Here is a 19592-nt window from a genome sequence, read left to right on the forward strand (position 1 = left end):
CCACACAAGAAGAGGCCCAAGGCATCACTCCAAAGCCAACCGCCACGCTCTGGGGCTGCTGAGGGTCAGGGTAAGTGCCATGGATCAGAGCTGCCCCTGGCCTGGGTGCGGTGCCCTACCTTGCACAAGGCTTCTCAGCGGTGGTATCCAGCTGGAAGGTGCGTTGGAAGTTGTACAGGCTCACCACCTCCTCATTCAGCGTGTCCAGCTCCAGGCACCCGCGGTAGTTGGGATAGCGCAAAGTGGGAGGAGGCTGGGAATGAAACCAGACACTTACTGCAAGTTTGATCCTGGCTTCCCCATAAATTCAAGGGTTCCCCCCCAAGATTCTCCAAAGGTATCACTGATACCCCCTAAAAACCGTGCCTCCCTCCCTGCTGCCTGTCTCACCGTGAAGCTGGAGGGGTAGCCACCCACGTAGAAGACCACGTTGCGCGGGTCAAGGTTGAGCAGCCCCTGCTCCCCCTTGGCCACACTGTCTCCCTTGGTCTCGTGCACCGTCTGTCTCTCCACGATCACTGACATGTGCCCGTACTGCAGGATCCTGCAGCAAGGAGGGATGGTCAAGACAAGGGGAGACCTTCCAAAGAGAAGCAAACTCTGCCCTCCTTGAGCAAAGGGCCTCCCCACACAGCTCTACCAAAAAAGGGGTGCATCTCCCAACAGAGGAGCCCCACAGCAGCAGTGCACTGAAAGGAGTCAGCACTCATGTCATCAGCACTGCCACAAGGCTGAATGGACCCTCCAGGATGAGCTTCACCTTTCCTCCCCTGCAGACACTCCTAGACCTTCCATGACCTGGTAAGACACTATCTCCCTGCTATTTCTTTTGAGGTATCTCAGTGTTGATCATTCAAGGATGACTGGAGATGGAGTCCACAGCAATTCTGCAAGCCCAGGGCCTGTCTAGGCTTGGGCACAGCACTACCCGCATCCACTGTAGGGGCAGTCTCCTGCTGAACTTCCTCAGGATGTGTCCCATCGGTCTCCTACCTGTTGATGCTGATGGTGGCAAACTGCTCTCCAATATCCTCGTCGACGGTTAGGGAGGCTGGCTCCTCATCGCCCAGTTTGTAGACCCACTGCACTTTGCGGTTCTTGAGCACAATGCCCAGGTAGTCTCCCACGGCCTGAATGCAGGGAGAGACAGTGTCACATGCTGGCATTTGAGACAGGCGGAAGCACCAAGTGATGCTCTCCCTGATGCTCCCAAAGGCTGTGCTGGCCAAACATCCCCCATTCCACGCCCCATCCACCTCTGGCCAGGCTGACAGCTGCATCCAGGGCCTGTTCGTGTTCCCACAAAGACACTCAGGGACAGGGCAAGGGGAAGACAACCAGGCGCGATCCCCCAACATTGATGCTACCAACATGGTCTCCCACTGCCCTTGTCCTGCCTGCATGGCCCCGTCTCACCTCTCGGCTGCCCAGGTACAACACGAACCGCCCCTCCTCTGCCCCATCCTGCCGTCGCTGCCGGCTCCTGGGCTCAGGGTTTTGGATGTAGAATTTGAGGGATGTATAGGCTGCCAAATCCTGCAGGTTGCTGGGCATCCGGACCTGCACACCTGAGCTGCCGTTGAACTTCATGGGGACTTTCACCTGGAGGGAGAGAAATCTAGCCCCACGGCACTGAAACCACCACTGTTGCTGCCTGTCTCATCCCTGCCAGCTCTACCACATCAAAGCATTTTCTGGAAGCTTCCAATGAGAAACGGACCCTGCCTGGTGGCCCCAGAGTTCTTCCAGATACCCCTCCCATTCTCATGCTGCTCTCAGCTAAGCCCAAATTCACCCCAGGCCCCCAGCACCCTGTGCACAGCCCTCACCCTCCCACAAGACTACCTTGCTGGCAGCGTTCCTCGCCTGCATGATGAGCTGTCGGATCCGCACAATGTTCTCCGACACGGTGGCATTTTTATTCCTCCTGTTCTCCAGGCTGCTCAGCTTCCCCAGGAGCAGCGGGATGGTGCTTTCCAGGCTGGACACTGGGGTTGGAGAGGAGACAGGGTTTTTGAAGGTTAGTGACGAAGGGAGATGTGAAGCTCAGGCAGTTTTGAGACATGCAAGTCAAAGCAGCAGCTGGGAGCACAGTCACAGAATAATCCCCTAAATCTAGCAGCCTTGATGGGGGCTTGTGAAAACGCTCAAATGAATGCAGTATCCTGCAGTAAAGGTAGAGGTGATATAGATGCTGCAGGGAGAGGAAAAAAAATAAAGGGCCAAGACTTAGAGTACCCACTATCGGCTGCTACCTCCCTCTGCTCTTGACCTGAAGCTGCAAAGCACAGCTTCCAAAAGCACAGAGCTCTCTGGGGTCATTTGTCCATGCACTGGCTCGTGCCACACAGCCCTGGCAGCCCAGCGGGCTCAGCACACACCAGATTTCCTGGCATCCTGGACTGCCTGGTTCAGGTCTTCATTTCGAAGGTCTCCGTACTGCTCTTTCCACTCATCCAAATTCTTCTTCATAGAGCTCAGGGTATCTTCCACTCTTGCAGCTGTTTCATTGGCTTCTGCAGCTGCTGCTTTGGCATTCTGAATCATCTCTTTTGTGTCCTCTGGAAAGAAAGGAGAAAAATCTTTGGGATGACAGGAGCAGGGAGGAAGCACCCTTGGGTTACAGCCTGGGCATGAGGAAGGGAGCAGAAAGAACCAGTCTAGCTACCACAGAACAAACCTTGGTCCCTGCCCAGCATGTTCTGCACAGACTGGAGCTGGCTCAGGAGCTGCTCCTTCTTCACACGGAGGTCAGCTAGCTTGTCCTTTGCCATCTGCAGAGTGCCTTTAACAACTACAATTAAAGAAATGTGTATGTTGTGTGTTGGATCTCAGTCCAGCCTGAAGGACATCACACCCTCCATGGAGCATCCCTCACCCTTGTTGAGTTTTCTCTGCTCTCTCCTCACAGCCTCCTCCAGGTTGCTGCTGTTCCTCTTCAGCTCTTTGGAGATGGCCCCAAGATTTTCTGATATGACGCTCTGTAAAACAAACATGCGTTGCCTGGGAGTCTGAAAAGAAATTCAAATGTCTGGGCCTGACCACACACAGAAATGCTTGTTCAGACAACTACAGTGAGGTGTGCTGCTGGGGCATGATGGAGAGACCCAAATGCCCAGCTTCCAGCCCAAGCTGTGGCAGCAGCTCTGCTCTCTGGCACAGAGCAAAGTGCTCGTGTCAGAGGGAAGGGGCAGCAGAGGCCTACGTGTGGGTGTGAAAAGCTGGAGGACTGTCGAGGGAGTCTGGCTTTTGCTCATCCTCACAGGGCTCCCCACAGCACGTACCATCAAAGCCTCGCCGGCTGCCTCATCAGCGTCATGGGCTGCTCGCTCGGCTTTTTTCACAGCTTCAATGATGCTGGCGTAGGCATTGGAGGCATCGATCGCCCGCTGGATGAAGCCATCCTGGTTTGTGCCCTGGATAATGCTGTGTTGGAAGATGAAGCCATCAAGTCTGCAGAGACCACTCAGGCTAGGCTGTTGCCCATGCCTCCACAGACAAATGTCTTTGGGCTCCTCATCACAACATGTTCTCCAGGATAAAACTTTGGAGATAGCACCCCGCTGTTCCCCTCCCATGGTGTGGGGCTGCAGTTTCCCATCCCCAGCTCTGTAGGAGATGGCCTGACTACTGAGTGTCAGGACCAGTGCCTCACCTGGACAGGTTCCTTGCGAGCTCATCCAGGAGCCGGGCGTGCTCCTCCGCCTGCTCCACGATGGGGATCTTGCTGCTGGCTGGGGAGAACTTCTTGACTCGCTCAGTCAGGGGCAGCTTCGCCCCATCCAGCAGGGCCGCCAGCTTCTCATATGCCTGCAAGGACACACGTCACTCCTGAGGGCTGCCACCCCCTCGTGCTCTGCCCAGGCCAAAGCACCTCTGTCACTCACTTCCTTCGCACTCTCCATCTTCTGTAGAAAGTCGGAGACCTGAGCCAGGGAATCCTTGGCCATCCTCAGGGTCTCCTGCACCAGGGCATGCTGCTTTTGGAGTTCATGACTCTTTTGCTAGACACAGAGACACAGGGTTAGGCACCAGCAGGGCTGGGGCAGACTGCCCCTCACTGCACAGCAGTACAGGACCACCCAGCAAAGGTCTACCTGACTCTCCTCCAGGTTGTTTCGGTTCAGGCTGTTCAAGTCCTCTGTCTGCCTGGTTTTGTTCACAGCCTCGTTGAGGGCATCACGGAGATCCATCAGCTGGGAGCTGTGCTGAGCCAGCCGGTCCCGGATGCTGTTCACCAGGTCCTGGTTGGACTCCCAGTGGGCATGCAGCTCACTCTTCACCTGATGCAGCACTGAGGATGGAGGAGACGAGAACCGTTGCTAATTCATCCTCCTGTGTCAAAGAGCTCTTGCTGTGCTTGGCTGTGGAAAAGCCTGGTTCTGGTGTCACTTGGCAGGTATCAAGGCCAGAAGTGAACTTCTTCCATCCCTCCCTCCCTCTTTCAGCCTGGATAGCACAGGATCTCATCCAAGGTTTTCTCCAAACCCCGAGTGCTGGTGAGAGCGATGGGATCTCTTTCTGAAAGACATCCAGCCATGCCTGAAATGCTCCGGGGTGATGGAGAAACCTCACCTGAAGCCTGTTCCAGTGCTTGATTATTCCCACTGTGAAAAATTACTTATCTCTAGCAAGAAACAGTTGAAAATTCCAGCTTTAAGCTGCGGAATTATGTTTTGCTAATCAGAAGGGCTTGCTTCCTGCAGTGCCAGCGTGCCTGGTTATGCAGTGGTGCTCTCTCCCCTCGCTCCTGCAAAGGATGCCCTCAGGACAGCAGAGCTACCGTGGGTAGTGGGCTGCTGGTTGTTACTCTGAACCCCTTCCCTAGGGGACAGCGAGTATGAGGAACCATGGGGTGACTTACTCACATCCACATGTGGTGTGAATACATCACATAATAATGGTAACTCTTGGTTCTAAGTGTTGTAATCTTTGTTCATTGAACAGAACTACCCAGTTAGTACTAACTGCTCTAAAATTTTCCTTAAGGGAAAAGGAACCACAAATGACCCCACTGGAGTGTCACGGGGGACTCTGAAACTACTGTAAAACTTGTGAGTGTGTCTGTTTATTAACAGCATTCTCCAAACGTGTCCATGATGCGTAGCATCCACATGAGCTCCAAGCCAAGCTATCAGGAATGGTTAGACCCAGCAGGATCTGTGCAGCCCTATCCCATGCCACTGAGCCAGACTCACACTTCTGAGCCTCCTCATGCTCGTGCCTTGCCAGCTCTGCCTGGCTGCCCAGACTGCGCTCCTTCATCTCCCGCAACATTCTTTCCACCTCAGCCATCTTCTGCCGAAACTCCTCAGTGGTGGTGGTGGTGGTGGCATTTGCTACCCCAAATCTGGCCATCTGCCGCACCAAGTCTGCAGAAAAATCCAGATCCCCTGTAAGCATTGACCAACCCAGGTCCTTCATAATCCCCAGAGATCTTTCCTCTCTTACATCACAGTCAACAAACTGCAGCCACCTTTCATGAAGTACTCAGGCATCCAAATTGCCTGAGATCACTCAGATGTATTGCCCCAAGTTTCTGCCTCCTTGGCTGCTGCCAGTAACTCATGGTACATAGCCCAAGCATCATTTTGTGGCTTTACCTCCACTCCTAGATCCAGTCACTCCCTATTTGCTAAATGTCTCTTGAAGCTGTAAGTGTAGTCTGCCCCCGTTTTATGCATTTTAATAACATTTGTGCAAGTTCAATGTGCTTTTTCCAAAGATTGTGTTTAACCAAACAGCTAAGACTCACAATAACACTAGTCAAAATAAAAGCCAGAATTGTGCAGGGATTTTAATTTAATTTGTATTTCCCTTGTTTTCCCTGTGGCTTTTTCTAAGTGGTGCAATACTTGGTGCTGTTTGAAAGCAAGAGCATGGCATTCCCAGCAGGAAAAAAACCACAAAGCAGAGACCCTTCTTCACCTACCTGCAATACCCTTCTGAATACTTCGGATATTTAGCAGGAGCTGATCTCCCCTCTGATAAGTCTCTCTCACCTGCTGCTCAATACGGTTTGCTTCTCTGTGAGTCATTGTCATCTGCAACAAAAAAACACTGGCTTTGCTGAAGTACAAGATTACTGTTTATGTAATTTCTCACCAGGAAAGATGTTCCCAAAAGGCACATTAAGGCTTGGGAATGTGCAGCTTCTGAGGTCATTGAACCACGTCTCCTCCAACAGCCTGCCCTGTGCTGCTCACCTACAATGCGTTCAGGGATGGTCTTACTTAGCGCCTTCAGAGAAGCAGAAGCAATAAAGGCAGCTCTGATGCAACAGGCTCTGGATCCTGAAACTGTCCTAAGACCACAGAGGACAGCACGGTCCTGCAATCCTATCACACAAAAAGCCCCACAGCCTGGAGCTAGCCCACCTGGGTCCTGACCAGGACAAAAGAAAAGATGGAGGGCTGCAGTGTGGCCATTCAGAGAGCAGACACGTGTAGATGTACATATACACAGAGGCAGTTTGTGCAACTGTCTGGGGATGTACGTCATCAAGTAGAGACTTTTCCCTCTCCCTTAGATTAGGAGCAGGCAGTTTATAAATCAAATCAAAATAAATCAAATCTTGCTCAGTTTATCTGAAGACACAACTGATGTCTTTAGACCGTATATAGGTTGCATCCTGTAAAAGCTGTTACTGTACTGAGGCCTCCAAGGATTATTACAATAAAAAGGGTTGACTCATTTGCTCACAGGGCACAGGCTCTCCCTACTACAGCATGGATAACTCCAGGATAGACCTAGATGTTTATGTTCCTTCCTTGTATGCTCCTTCTATAAATGAATTTTTAACAAATTCATTTTTACTGGTTAAAGTTGGAGCTACCCCAAAAGCAAATAATAAATCAAGAAACAACCATCAATATCACAAGATGTTTAACAGCCCTTCAAGGTACACAGGTAATCCAGTTTGGGCATCTAAGTAAGAGACCCTGACACCCAAGCTTAGTGCTGGCTGGGCAGCAGATCCATCCTACCCGAACTAGGGTCCTCACAGCCTTCAAAGCCCTCATTCTAGGTAAAAGGATGGACTCATGCTCTAGCAAAGGAAGATGGAAAAATTCCCTACTTTGTGCTGCAGCGCGTTCAGGTCCTGTGTGAGGTCCACGTTCTCATCCTCCAGCTCATCAGCCCTTTGCCTGACCTTGTTCATGGCTCTCTGGTACTCACGAAGCTGGTTCTGAAAAAAAACCAACCAACCACAAGAGACAAAATCAGGTCAAAGGGCCAGGAAACATGGGCAGAAAATTATGCCAAACCTTCCACGTACAGCGATAGTGGCCATAGTGCTGTTGAGACCATGGAGGCGAGCCCAGGCAATGGAGCTGGTGTTCAGGTTGACCAGCTGGCTGCGAATGGAGGGGAAGGACATCTCGATGCTCTGCAGATCCTCCAGCAGAAGCAGGACACAGCTGTCGCACACTGCCAGGGGAACAGAGTGGTCAGCACAGGCCCTTTCCTGGGGCTTCCCTCACCTCTTGCCCCAGGACCACAGGATACAGACCTTCACACCTCATGCTGTCTGGGCCGTTTGCCACGGGGATCTCATACTCGTGCACGCAGATGTCGCACTGCTTCCCTGTCAGCCCGTGGGAGCAAGTGCACTCACCAGTGCGCGGGTCGCAGGAGCCCCCTCTGCACTCACACTCTGCCAAGTTTAATAACAGAGAAATGCCTGTGGCCTTATTTTGTGCTGTTACCACCCAGAGGGAGGGGAAGGAGTGGTTTTATTCCAGCTGTGCAATTACACCTCTGCTTATCTACGTGCCACTGCCACTGCTTGGGGTTTCCCTGTGCAACTTAGCAACACGCACAGGACCTCAGATAGCAGCCAGTTGTTTTCCACCTTTAACAATTCAACAAGCACGTGTGCCATCAATGCCTTGTCCCACTCCTCCACACGCAGGCCCCAACACCCAGGAAGCAGGACTCACTTGTACAGCCGCTCTCGCTGAAGCCCCAGTAGCCCGGGGCACACTGCTGGCAGCGTGAGCCGCTGATGCCGGGCAGGCAGCTGCACTGGCCAGTCTGTGCATGGCAGCTGCTCCCCACAGCACCAACATCGCAGTCACACCTTCGGCAGCCGGAGCATCCCTCAAAGCCATAATATCCCTCCTAGGGAGAAGTAGGACAGTGGGCACTCTGTTCAGCAAGAGGGCACGCATGACTCCCTCCTGGGGCGCACTGAGGTGACATGGGACCTCAGACTGGCTTTCTAGGAGTGTTTTAACCACCACAAAACTCTGATCAACATGGCAATGATGTGGAGCTGCAACAAGGACCCACACACACCACAGCACTGCCCTACAAACCTGCCCCCACCCTGCAATGCCTATGCCGCATGCACACAGGAAAATGGGGTTTATTGCAGTTTCCCAAAGGATACCACATTACTGCTCAGGCTGCAGCTGAATGCTGCTTCCATCGCTGGCTGCCAGATCTTTAATAGGCTTTTGCCATGTATTAGCAGATCATGCAAATCCAGCCTTACCCACCTGGCTGCCAGCACCGCTCTGCTCACAGGCCTGGGAACAACAGAGGGAGCTGTCCCCCATCCCCACGCCAAGGACGGGCACCATCCCAGGACACAAGTGGCCCTTACCTCGCAGCGGTCGCAGTGCTGGCCTGTCACTCCGGTTTTGCAGAAGCACTGGCCTGTTTGTGGATGGCATGAGTCAGTCCCACAAGGCGAACAGTTGCACTCTACCAGGGAAAAATACACCTAGTTACACATTGAAGAGCCTGCTCAGGCGCTCACAAACCTTATTCCCAACAGGAAATCCTATTTTCCCCCTTATCTATCACAGTCAGAGCAAAGACAGAGCCTCTCTCCTCTTGGATTTGCTTCTCCTGACAACTTAGTCCCATGACACCTGCTCTGGAAAGACTGCCTTTTGTGAGCTGTAATTTGTCTGCTGTTCCTCAGGGGGAGATGAGCAGTGCTGGGAGTGGGCTCCGCAAACCCACATCCCTAGGGAGTGCCAGTACCACTGCTGCAGTAGCTGCCTGGGGCAAGAGTGTTCCAGCCTGGGTGCGGTTTGGCAGCTCGCATTGCGGGGTGGATTGGAGGTTATGGAGTTGTGATGCTGGAGAGCAGGTTTTTGGAACCAACTTTTTTCTTATTATCGCCATTAGAGGATGCCTGTAACGTGTGCAACCAAGCATGTGACTCACTGGGGCAATGTACCGCCTGGCTAAGGCACTAAACACACCCACAGTCAGTCTGTCCATCTTCCCCCCCACCCCACCCCAGCACTTGCTGCCTGGCCCACTCACGTGTGCAGTTCTTGGCTGCCACTGCGTCCCCATAGTAGCCAGGGGCACAGACCTCGCACCGTGCACCAGCGGTGTGGTGCATGCACCCCGTGCAGGCGCCTGTCAGGGAGTCGCAGCTGCTGAACAGCATGTTAGGATCGGTATTCCCGCTGCAGTCACAGGGCTGGCATGAGCTGCCGATCACCAAGGGATTGCCATAGTACCCTGGGGCACAACTGAAGAAATACAGCAAGTTAAAACAGTCAGGGCATCAGGAGATCCCCACAGCTCACGCTTGCACCATGCTTGAGTTGTCCAATTATAACAGTGCGAGCATCCAACACTTGTAATGGCTGCAGCCTTGAGGGATCTCAAAGCACTTTCTGTTTTGCCTCACAATACCACAGAAAGGTGCCTTTATCACAGACTGCAAGTCAAGGCAAAGCACAGCTAAGTAATACAGCCATGGTAACAGTATTCCAGCAGCGGAGACAGCAATAGGGCATGTGCAAGCTGAAAAGGATCGAAAGAAATGCTGCCAGAAAAAAGCACGCTGGGGGCAGACCCAACCGTTTCCTCTGCAGTCTTTACTAGGACAATTTATCTTCTGCCACAGCAGTGGCTGCATGGGATTAGTGTGTCTGAGGCCCCAGAAACACGTGTGCCATCACCCTTACCGCTCACAGTTGGGTCCAGTGTAGCCAGGTTTGCAGAGGCACTGCATGTTGGAGCCCTTGTGAACACAACCGACAGCAAAACTGAAACGGTAAAAGGTAAACAGGAAGGTGTAGTTACCCCTGATGGGGTCCCAGGGGAGCTGATCACTCAGTGTGGGCTGCTGGGACCTTGGATAAGAGGCCATGGACATGGTTTGGGGCCACAGACAAGGCTGGCGTTGGGACACCTGCCAGTGCCCCGATGTGGCACAGCATGGTTCCCAGTGGTTAAACAGGCCATCCCATCCGAGGGTGCTTACTTGTTGGAGGCAACTGACAGAGGGCATGGACATCCAACACACTGCAGGGGTTCTTCAGCAGAGTGGCTGCCCATGTAGCCATCCTTGCATCGCTCACAGTGGTCTCCTTCTGTGTTGTGCTGGCAGTTCTGCAGGGGAAAAGGCAGGCTGTGGGCTCAGCACTGACAGCAAGAAATGGTGGGTTGCACAAAGAATTCCCCACCACCTATCGGGACGCATCGACCCTTCCTCTTTCCCAGAACTGTCTCGCACCCTAAGCCAACCCTGACCAGGACCACCTCTGAAACAGCACATGCAGCTAATGCTCCAATTCAGGCACAGTCCTTCCAGCTCATGTAATATGTGAAGAGCTTCTTAATCACGTGCTACAGACCTTATAACTCCAAAATATCATGCTGCTTTGCTATTTACTTACAAGGCATATCCCAGAGCCTGGCAGGCACTGATCTGAGTGGCCATTGCAATGACATGGGATGCATTTTCCCAGAAAGAGCCCCTTGGTGTCCCTGTAGTAACCGGGAGCACATTCCTGAGGAAGGAGAAAAAGATGAAGATCTGAAAAATAGCCCGATACATTCAGACAAAGCACAGAAACTAACTTAGTTCCCATGACAGAATTCCCACAGGGTTGAACTGATGAAGAAGAGATTAAAAGCAACAATGAAGACTTTCCAGTGCAGCTTTCCTGCTCCTCATCACTGGGAGATAATTGGCCAGGCAGAGGGATGTATTTCAAGGTACTGCATGCACATAACTTTGGTCTGCAACACCTGAACAATTTCCCCATCATGTCTCTTCCAAGACAGCAGATAGAGCCAGTGCACCTCTCCCAGGTGCATTGTGTTGTGGTGGAAGGGGAGCTGGAAGTGGGCTGTCATGGTGCAGCCTGGGAGATGTTCCTCCTGCACAATCCTGAGCTCTAATTTCAACTGAAGCCCGCAGGGGTCAGCTTGGAAACTGGCACTCTGGCACCACTGCTTTGCACAAACATCCAAACCCCATGGCTGCCACCCACACCAAGCACGAGATGTTGCCAAGACCCCAAACATGACTGTTTGATGCCCCTCTGCCTGGAGCAGCACGTCTGCTTTCACCCTTACCTGGCAGGAGTCCCCCTGGTAGTTAGCAGGGCAAAAGCACAGCTCCACATTGCTGGCACGGATGCCCGTAGCCGTATCTGTTGTCATCTCCAGAACCACGCGGCGCAGGGACACGGATGAAGACAGCTGGGAGAAGAGTGCCCGGATCTGCAGTTGTTCCAGGTTTGCCAGCACCATCATGAGCTCTTCTCTAGACACACGGTTGTGCGTCTCTGTGTGCCTGAAGTTACCCTAGTGGGAGAAAACCTGACATTACTGGCAGGAAGCACAGGCACCTGAACATCCAGCCCAGCCTTCACAACCCTGCTGTTGGGATGCTTCCCCTTTGCACAAGTGAAACAGCCCTGGCTCTTCACAGCCAGTTCTGCTGCAATAAACAGCACCTAAAACACTGAGCTCAAAGCAATTATCCCTTCTGCCTACATGCTAGTCTTGTCCTTTTAGTAGCATCTGAGCACTTCACTTGGTACACACTTGTGTGTGCAAACTCACCTCCACCAGCTGCAGCTGGCCTTCATGTACCTCCCCTGGGGATGGGTAGGTGCCTTCCAAAAACATGATGCTCATCTGATTTCCCTGGGAAAAGCAAGGAAGGTGTCGGTCACTGCCTCATCCTGCTCATGTGTTAGCAGGGGGCACCAGGGGATTCCTTAGGCTGCACCTTCAGGATCACATCTGGGCGGGACTCCATGGGAATGAACACGTCACCCCTCCGCGGGTCAGAGTGCAGCTCATAGCGCAGGTGCCCACCATAGGAGGAAACCTAAGGGAGAGGCAAATTACATATGTCGCTGCAAGTCCACACCACTGAGATAAGCCAGAGCTGAGCATGTTCAACTGCAGTGCGAGCGAGCAATGCCTGCACATCGTGCTTGCATGTCAGGCATGCTGCTGGCATACATTTTGGTGGGTCAGGGATGTGCATGACTGCTTGTCCAGCTGCTACCGGGCTCTTACCTGGTCTCCAAGGTAGGAGCTGGGTGCAACCCAGTAGAGCTCCTGGTAGGCATCTGGGAGGTTCTTGAGATCAGCATGGAGGAGCTGATCCTGCAGGCTCAGAGTCGTCGGCACTTCCTGGCGGTCAGTGCTCAACAAAAGCCACCCATTCATGTCAACAAACTGTGGGAGAAGAGCAACCGTAGAGCTTCCAGTGAAGCTACAGAAGAGCAAGTCCCAGAGCAGCAGAAAGGATGGTAACAGGCTCACGACCTCACACGCATCCTGATGAAGCCACTGGAAAACTGAGCACCACCCCTGCCTCCCACCTGGCACAGTCCCCCCATGCCAAGACTTTCCACCCCAGAGATCAGGAAAAGGGGCTGGAAGTGGGAGATGGGCACAAGGAGACAAAGATAACCCTCCTCACAGTGTATCTTCCAGAGGGGTAGGATTAATGCCGGATAGAGACCCAAGGGCAGCAGGGAGCCAGGTGGATGGGAACACAAATGAACTGCAGGCTCTGGTGGCCCCTGGCCCCTCTCACCTCAGCTCGGTGCTTCTCAGCACTGCGGCAGCGATCGGTCGCACCAAAGCAGAAACACTTGGTGCAGCCCTTGGGGTTGCTGGCATCCAAAGAAAATGTCCCCAGGCGGCACTGGTCACACCTCGGGCCCTCCACATTTTCCTGGAAGATAAGCAAAGCTCAACGGTGTCAGCAGCTTCCCATGAGGCCTTAGTGGAGGACAGAGACAGCTGTCCGACTGATCAAAGCACAATGATGTGATGCTGAAAGATGATTAAGCAGTCCTTGAACAGGTTTGCATGCACAGCACCCATCAAACATTAAATTCACCTGGAGAAAGCACTTGTGAGCCCTGCAAAGGGGATGAAGCAGGCAGCTCAGCAGAAGTTTGCGTTACTGTGCTCTCGTGCAGGAGCAAAAGGAGTCAACAAGGCTGGCAGCTTTACCTGCAATGGGCTCTGACACAGGGCTGGACTCAGACTGCCCCATCTCCCTGGTGACAGCCCAGAGTAAGCCTTCGTGTCCAGGAAAGATGGGGAGAAGGAGTCTTTCAGGGTGCTCTGAACCCCCCACCACATGGGGCAGGCTGGCTGCTGCTCAGGCACACAGGCACTCTCCTTCTCCAGCCCTGCTCCCTCCCAGCACACCAGACACCCACAGCCAGAGCAGGAGAGTTGAGCCAAGGAGAAACACACCACGTGAAGGTATCAAAGGACTGACCTTGCAGTGACACTGTCCTGTGACCGGGTCACACACACTTGCTTCGGTGCCAGCCTGGTGACAGTCACACCGCCGGCAGTTAGGGTAGTGGTAGTAGCCAGGGGCACAGAGGTCACACTGTCGCCCGATGATATTGGGCTTGCACCTGTGGGACACAAGAGCTGCAGCTTTAGAAACCTCAGAGCTGCTGGGCTTTCAGAGCTTCACCCACGCTGGCACTGACACAATGACAACGAGGATTTCCCCATCCTGCATGTTTCCTCCCTGCAGCCTGCTGACATGTCCCCTCACTCCAGCAGGGACCAGGGATGCTGTCAGATGTGCCCGGTGCCAGGACAGGGCTCCCTCACCTGCACTGCCCGCTGTCCACATCGCAACCTGGCTCCGTCAGCTCCTGCACGCCGGGCCGAGAGCAATTGCAGTCCTCGCAGCCGATGAGGGGGTGGCAGCCGAAGGTCTGGGGCTCGCAGACAACACACTCTGGCTTCAGGGTGTGCGGAGGGCAGATGCACTGCCCTGTCACTTCGTCGCAGAGACGTGTCCCACAGTCACAGGCTGGAAGGGGCAGAAAAGGGACTGTGTTTTGGGGAGCAAGACCCAGGCAGCCCAAGGAGAGCACAAGGCAACAGATGCAGAGCTCAACTGCTCTGCAGGCAGCCGGGCTGTTTTCATGCAAGCAGAGCCATTACAGGGCTGGAAAATGCAACCATTTCCCAAGCCAGCCTCAGCCCCGTAGGAGGCAAACCAGCAAGTGCTGGGAATGCGGAGCGGGAGATGGGACAACTCACGCCTACAGTTGGGGAAGCCCCAGTAGCCAGTGGCACAGCGGGAGCACTCTCGCCCGATGACGTTGGACTTGCAGGGACACTGCCCGCCGAAGGGCTCACACTGGCTGCTCCTTGCGCCTGCCTCGTGGCATCGGCACGGCTGCGCCCCGTTGTTGTAGAAGAGGGAGAGGGAGATGGCAGAGTCATGGCAGAACCTTGACGATGTGCTGGGGCTGCAGGGGAAGGCAGGAGGAGTCACTGTGCTGTAAACCCCCCCCAGCCTCCCCCCCACCCCAAAATCCAGCAGGATATCCTGCAGCAATGGGTACTGAGTTAGTGGGAGGGATTACCCCAAGATGCTGAGATCCCCCAAATACCCAAAGGCTTGGCCATTAGATAAGGAAAGCCTTAATCAGATCCCTCCCCTGCCATACATGAAAGGAATGGGGTTTTTGCTCCCTGAGGAGTGTGCAGCCCATGGACAGCAAAGCAGCCACCCAAAGCCTAGTGTCTCACTTGATGTAGAAGCTGTTGATGCCACAGCTGCTGATGAAATCATAGGATTTGTCCAGGGGTTCCTCCTGCAGGTACTGAGAACTATAGCTGTCCTCAGGCACCACAAGGATGTAATCCTGCAAAGCAAGGACAAGATGGGTGAGCCAAGCTCTTTAGCTGAGCCAGATGCAGTTCAAACTAGCTCTTTCAGAAGTCCAAATGCACCCTTCACTTCTCATCAGCTCATCACTTGCTGGGACAGAACATGACACACGAAGTACCCAAGTACTGGACAGACCAGGGGTCACCTCTCTATTGGGAGCAGCCCACACTCACTGGAGTTAAAAAAGGCAGAATACCCCGAAAGGGCAGCATTGGCTGTGTTTCAGCAGAGAGGCAGGCAGCCACTGTCTTAAACTTCTAGACATGAAGGCACCTGGGTGCCAGTTCTGTCTTTCAGCCATTTATCCAAATTTTGGTCAATGTGCTAGTCCTGTTGCCTGAGGATAACAAGTGCTTCCTGCTCCCATGATAAGACCTGCCTGAACAAACAATGCAATGCAGGTGCAAAATATTGTCGGGGCAGGAATAAGGTTTATTCTGGATTATCACAAGCTACGTACGCAAAGCAACAGCTTCAATTTCTGCCTTGTTTTGGTATCAAAATCACACAGTGAAGGATAACTGTCATATACAGATGCTGTCTATGAATTCTGCCCTCAGTTCTATACCACTGAGGTTAGAGATTGCAACTTTCTCGGGTAGTTCAGAAACTCAAAATTGGGAAACTTTCCTGCAATCACACAGTGACAAAAATCCAAGGACAAGCTCCACCCCTGCTGGAGCCTGGTCTAGCATGCCCTGGGAGCTTCCTGGAGAGAGGCTCACCAGCCACAGCTGCTTGCCCTCTGGCACTCGAACAACCACAGTCAGATCGTTATCAGTAATATCCAGGATAATCTGGTCTTCAGAAAGTACCAGGCTCCGGCATCCATAGCCATGTGGGCAGAAATTAGCATTGGTCTGACCTGAAAAGACAACAAATGTATTGGTCCCACATTTGCCTTGCAGTCCCCATTACACCCTCCCAATTTGGAAGAGAGGAGTCGGTCTCGCTTCATCATTGCGATCCTTGCAGAACCTGCGGTTATCCTCCGGTATGAAACACTTCCCAGGGCTTCTGCCAGCCAATAACTTCCCCCAGATCCCCACTCTTCTCACCTTGCCAGATACGCCCACCGTTGATTAACACTTCCACAGGGAAGGTGGGATGGTTGGGCTGGTAGTAGTGTAGGACGAAAGCATAGCGTCCCAGTGTCTGGATCTGGCTGTTAAACACAACAGCAGCCTGGCCCAAAACAGAAGAACAAAGAGACAAAACCCGACATCTGACACCTGTACTCACAGCTGGGATATTTTTTTCTTATTGCACAAATTTTTACTCTTACTGCATGACTGTCGCGTCTTGAGACTTTTGGCAAATCAACCCCCAGTGCCTCAACACTCTCCCCTCTAACTTTGCAGGTGCCACCTGCAAAGCTTTTCTGGAGAACCAAGCAGGGTTAGATGGAGCTAAGACAGGAGAGTCCTCAGGAACAAGTTTAAAGTCCAGATTAAATTCTGAAAATGCCAATTGCTAAATTGCTAATTGCTGAAACTACTCAATAGAGAAGGAAAACTTCTCCCTGCCCCAGGTGTCCAGTGTCACAGCACCAGCAAACTGTCCCAACCCACACCCATGCCGCTACCTGTGGTGGTTGCAGGAGGATGAGCTCTGCAGTGGGGTCCATTGCCGTGGGAGGCCGAGGCGCAGGCTCTACTGGGACCCCAGCTGAAGCCACATGAACAGCCTGAGCCAGGGGGACATCAGGGGCAATGGGCAGAGCCTGAGCCCCCTCCAAAATGATTGACTGAGAAAGCTTCAGGAACCTTGAGGGAACACAGGAGCTGCTGCAAAACAAGGACAAAACAGGATGTAAGACCTCCAAGGACAGAGAGATACTATGGAGTCCTGGCAGGAGAAGCATGCCCTGCAACACCTAGCAGATTACAAAGTGTGCCTGTCAAGGGAGAGCTTTCTACCGGGACCCCTGTGGCTCTCAGATCTGGGCTCAGGAGGAACAGGAACATTGTGCAGGCTAATTCCTGTGCAAATATTTATCCAAAGCAGCATCAAAAATTGGGATACAGCAAACGTCTCTCACTGTGTGCGAGCAAGCACAGGAAAGCCTATTATTCAGGATGACACTTGGACTGCCACAGGAGGCAGTGGGGTGTTCAGATAAAGGACCAGCAGCCTGACTTCCAGTCCTTACTCCATTGCTGCCTGCACGGTGGACACAGGCAAGGCACTTCACCTCAGCCACAGATTTCTTTCTACTGTGTCAAGAACTCAAAAGGCTCCAAACCTGTGGGAAGGGGGGGAAGCAACTGCTTTTGGAAACAGCGACATCCATGCTAAAACCCTGAGGGACCCAAGATATTTACCTGTTGGATGAGAACATGCCATGGACGCTGATGCAATGCACCCTTGGCTCTATGAACTCCATGGTGAACTGCACAGCGGGTATGAGGTACACTTTGTGCTGCCATATGTGAAAGAGAGACGCTTGGTTACATGACAACCTCTGCCACTGGGAGCCTGCAGCTGATTCTGTGCCTACCAGCAATCAGGCTGACCACACAAAATACCTCCTTATCAGACACTTCAGCTAATGCATGGCAGGTCAACGCCTCTCTTTACTGCCCCTTCTTCCTTGGCACAAGCCCTAAGGCATTTAGGAGCTCCACATAGTTATGGGATTCTTCTGTCTTTGGCTAAGCAACTGTGAATGCCTTCAAGGTAAAACAGGAAGAGGCACTGCCACACTGCTGCAGAGCTCCCTCTGCAAAGAGCAACTTCTCACTGTGTCCCAAATCCCAGTCCCATGTTCTACTTCAAAACACACCACTGAACACATTCTCCACCCTGGACTGCTCATGACATCGACTAAGTTCTAACATGTAGTCCAAAGAAATTAGAAAACCCCTCTGCAGTCTAGGCACCACTCCAGCCTCTCCTCCTTGCAACCAGCCAGCAGAGCTGCCCTTGTGGGGAGCCTTACCAGGAAGAAGTCAGCCAGATCAGAGGTGAAGCGAATGGTGGCCTCTGAGGTAAGTTCAAAAATTGCCATACGGCTCTGGGAATCCACAGCAATCCCTCGACAAAGGAAACTGTAAGAGAAACACAGATTTTGAAGCCAGCCTTGAGTAAGGTCATGACCCATTTCTTGTCTTGCCGGCTATATGTCCTGAAGGTATTTACACAAAGTCCCTGTAAATCTTTTCACGTCTTTTCTGGCAAGTCAGAAGAGTTAAGTTTCCCAAGGACACCCCAGACACTTGTTTCCTATTGCAAAGGTTGCAGTCTGAAGTCGGACACTTCTACAGCACAGGACAGGGTCTGACTTGCACCAACAGCTCCAATAAACCTGCCTGTAGGCCATTCCCTCCATCAAGGCCCCTACCAATGTAGCTAGCAGCAAATGGAAGCAACAGATTATCTCCTGGCAGAGGCATTGGAGCACTATGCTGGCACAGGTACATATTTCCCAGGGATGGCCAGTCACTAAAATCCATGTCCAGCTAGAAGGAGTTTGGATATACACAGCCTAGATGTACAACACTAGGGCACTGCTTTGTTCATGTGATAAAGCAGAAGAAGCTCAAGTAGGGGCAGCCTGTCTTTGCCATGTCAGAGGAGGACCGAACCCTTTCTCCATCTCACCATACCTGTAGACACAGGGGTAGAAGATGAACGTGCCCTGCTGCATGGCTAAGTGCGGTGAGGTCACAGCAATGCCCACCATCTGCAAAGCATTGGTGTTGGCGTACTCCACCACCAGCACGTATTTCCCAGGCTGAGCAATAGGCAGGGACAGCTGGACTTCCACCTGGAGGACAGAGAGGTGACTGAGTGAGGGTCTCCTGTCCCACTCCATGAAGTGAGCAAGTGCAGGATGCCCGCGTTACAAACCAGCCTCGTCTGCAGCTGAGGGGACAATGCGACAACTCTTACCACATCCTTGCAAACCCTTTGCATGTGCCTTGAACAATAGGGCATGCAAGCACACAGCTGCAAGGCTCAGGGGCAACAGTGGGGTGTTCACGGGTCAAAGCCCTCCTGGTAACCTGCCCGGGTGCATCTAAAGCACCAGATGGTGGGAGCAGAGGGATGAGTGCTGCAGTGCCCATGCGAGGGATGAAACAGAAGTGCCACTCACATCACTACCGCTGCATGTTGCCATCCGGGGATGGGAGGGGGTGAGCTGCTCTGTGGGACACAATCTGGGTAACCGGTTGTCCAGCCTGCACACCGCATCCACCCCTGACACAGCAGGGAAGCTGTCCACAGACAGGTACTTATACAAGAGGCAGCTAAAAACATTAAGAAAATAATTGCAAAGTACAGTTGTTACATCACAATTTTAAGAGTCAAAAGCACCCAAGCAGCTTGATCCCAGCAAGATTTGCAAAAGGCTTTGGTTTAACATGAGGGCTCCACTGCCCAAAGGAGCATCTCTGGTTAGTGTGGAACAATGAGTTCAATGAGAATAATTTTATAGGACCAGTGAGGGCAGTAACAACAAAAAGCTTCTCCTCTTGCAGTGTGCTTTATGCTGGGGACCACTGCTACAGTGGAGGGGACAACTGGTGCCCAGAACCCAACCAGCCTTCTTGCCGACATGGCCAGAGAGGTCCTGCACAGAGCAAACAGATGCAGAGATGCTCTAAGCACTAGCAGACTCCACCCATCCATTTTAAATAGT

General features: G+C 52.7%; 1 protein-coding gene across 2 annotated transcripts in view; it reads right to left on the minus strand.

Moving 5' to 3' along the window:
- Window positions 1–19592, minus strand: part of LAMA5 (laminin subunit alpha 5) — a 97084-nt gene that overhangs the window by 7134 nt on the left and 70358 nt on the right. For both annotated transcript variants that reach the window (XM_080403662.1, XM_080403661.1), the window contains exons 26-64: window positions 19047–19200; window positions 18556–18716; window positions 17889–17997; window positions 17272–17369; window positions 16533–16734; window positions 16006–16132; window positions 15673–15812; window positions 14806–14921; window positions 14311–14522; window positions 13873–14077; window positions 13523–13667; window positions 12824–12964; window positions 12298–12459; window positions 12002–12103; window positions 11833–11916; window positions 11341–11571; window positions 10656–10769; window positions 10241–10368; window positions 9942–10022; window positions 9286–9500; window positions 8612–8712; window positions 7944–8124; window positions 7514–7657; window positions 7280–7431; window positions 7079–7189; window positions 5933–6044; window positions 5199–5372; window positions 4098–4294; window positions 3888–4004; window positions 3656–3810; window positions 3285–3426; window positions 2879–2981; window positions 2681–2794; window positions 2382–2561; window positions 1846–1988; window positions 1417–1602; window positions 994–1130; window positions 391–544; window positions 120–253 (exon numbers count right to left, since the gene is read on the minus strand). In XM_080403662.1, coding sequence (XP_080259788.1) covers window positions 120–253; window positions 391–544; window positions 994–1130; window positions 1417–1602; window positions 1846–1988; window positions 2382–2561; window positions 2681–2794; window positions 2879–2981; window positions 3285–3426; window positions 3656–3810; window positions 3888–4004; window positions 4098–4294; window positions 5199–5372; window positions 5933–6044; window positions 7079–7189; window positions 7280–7431; window positions 7514–7657; window positions 7944–8124; window positions 8612–8712; window positions 9286–9500; window positions 9942–10022; window positions 10241–10368; window positions 10656–10769; window positions 11341–11571; window positions 11833–11916; window positions 12002–12103; window positions 12298–12459; window positions 12824–12964; window positions 13523–13667; window positions 13873–14077; window positions 14311–14522; window positions 14806–14921; window positions 15673–15812; window positions 16006–16132; window positions 16533–16734; window positions 17272–17369; window positions 17889–17997; window positions 18556–18716; window positions 19047–19200 — 5664 coding nt within the window. The remainder of the gene's footprint in view (window positions 1–119; window positions 254–390; window positions 545–993; window positions 1131–1416; window positions 1603–1845; window positions 1989–2381; window positions 2562–2680; window positions 2795–2878; window positions 2982–3284; window positions 3427–3655; window positions 3811–3887; window positions 4005–4097; window positions 4295–5198; window positions 5373–5932; window positions 6045–7078; window positions 7190–7279; window positions 7432–7513; window positions 7658–7943; window positions 8125–8611; window positions 8713–9285; window positions 9501–9941; window positions 10023–10240; window positions 10369–10655; window positions 10770–11340; window positions 11572–11832; window positions 11917–12001; window positions 12104–12297; window positions 12460–12823; window positions 12965–13522; window positions 13668–13872; window positions 14078–14310; window positions 14523–14805; window positions 14922–15672; window positions 15813–16005; window positions 16133–16532; window positions 16735–17271; window positions 17370–17888; window positions 17998–18555; window positions 18717–19046; window positions 19201–19592) is intronic.

The sequence above is a fragment of the Falco punctatus genome (assembly GCF_963210335.1).
Source record: "Falco punctatus genome assembly, chromosome: 10".
Classification (NCBI taxonomy): domain Eukaryota; kingdom Metazoa; phylum Chordata; class Aves; order Falconiformes; family Falconidae; genus Falco; species Falco punctatus.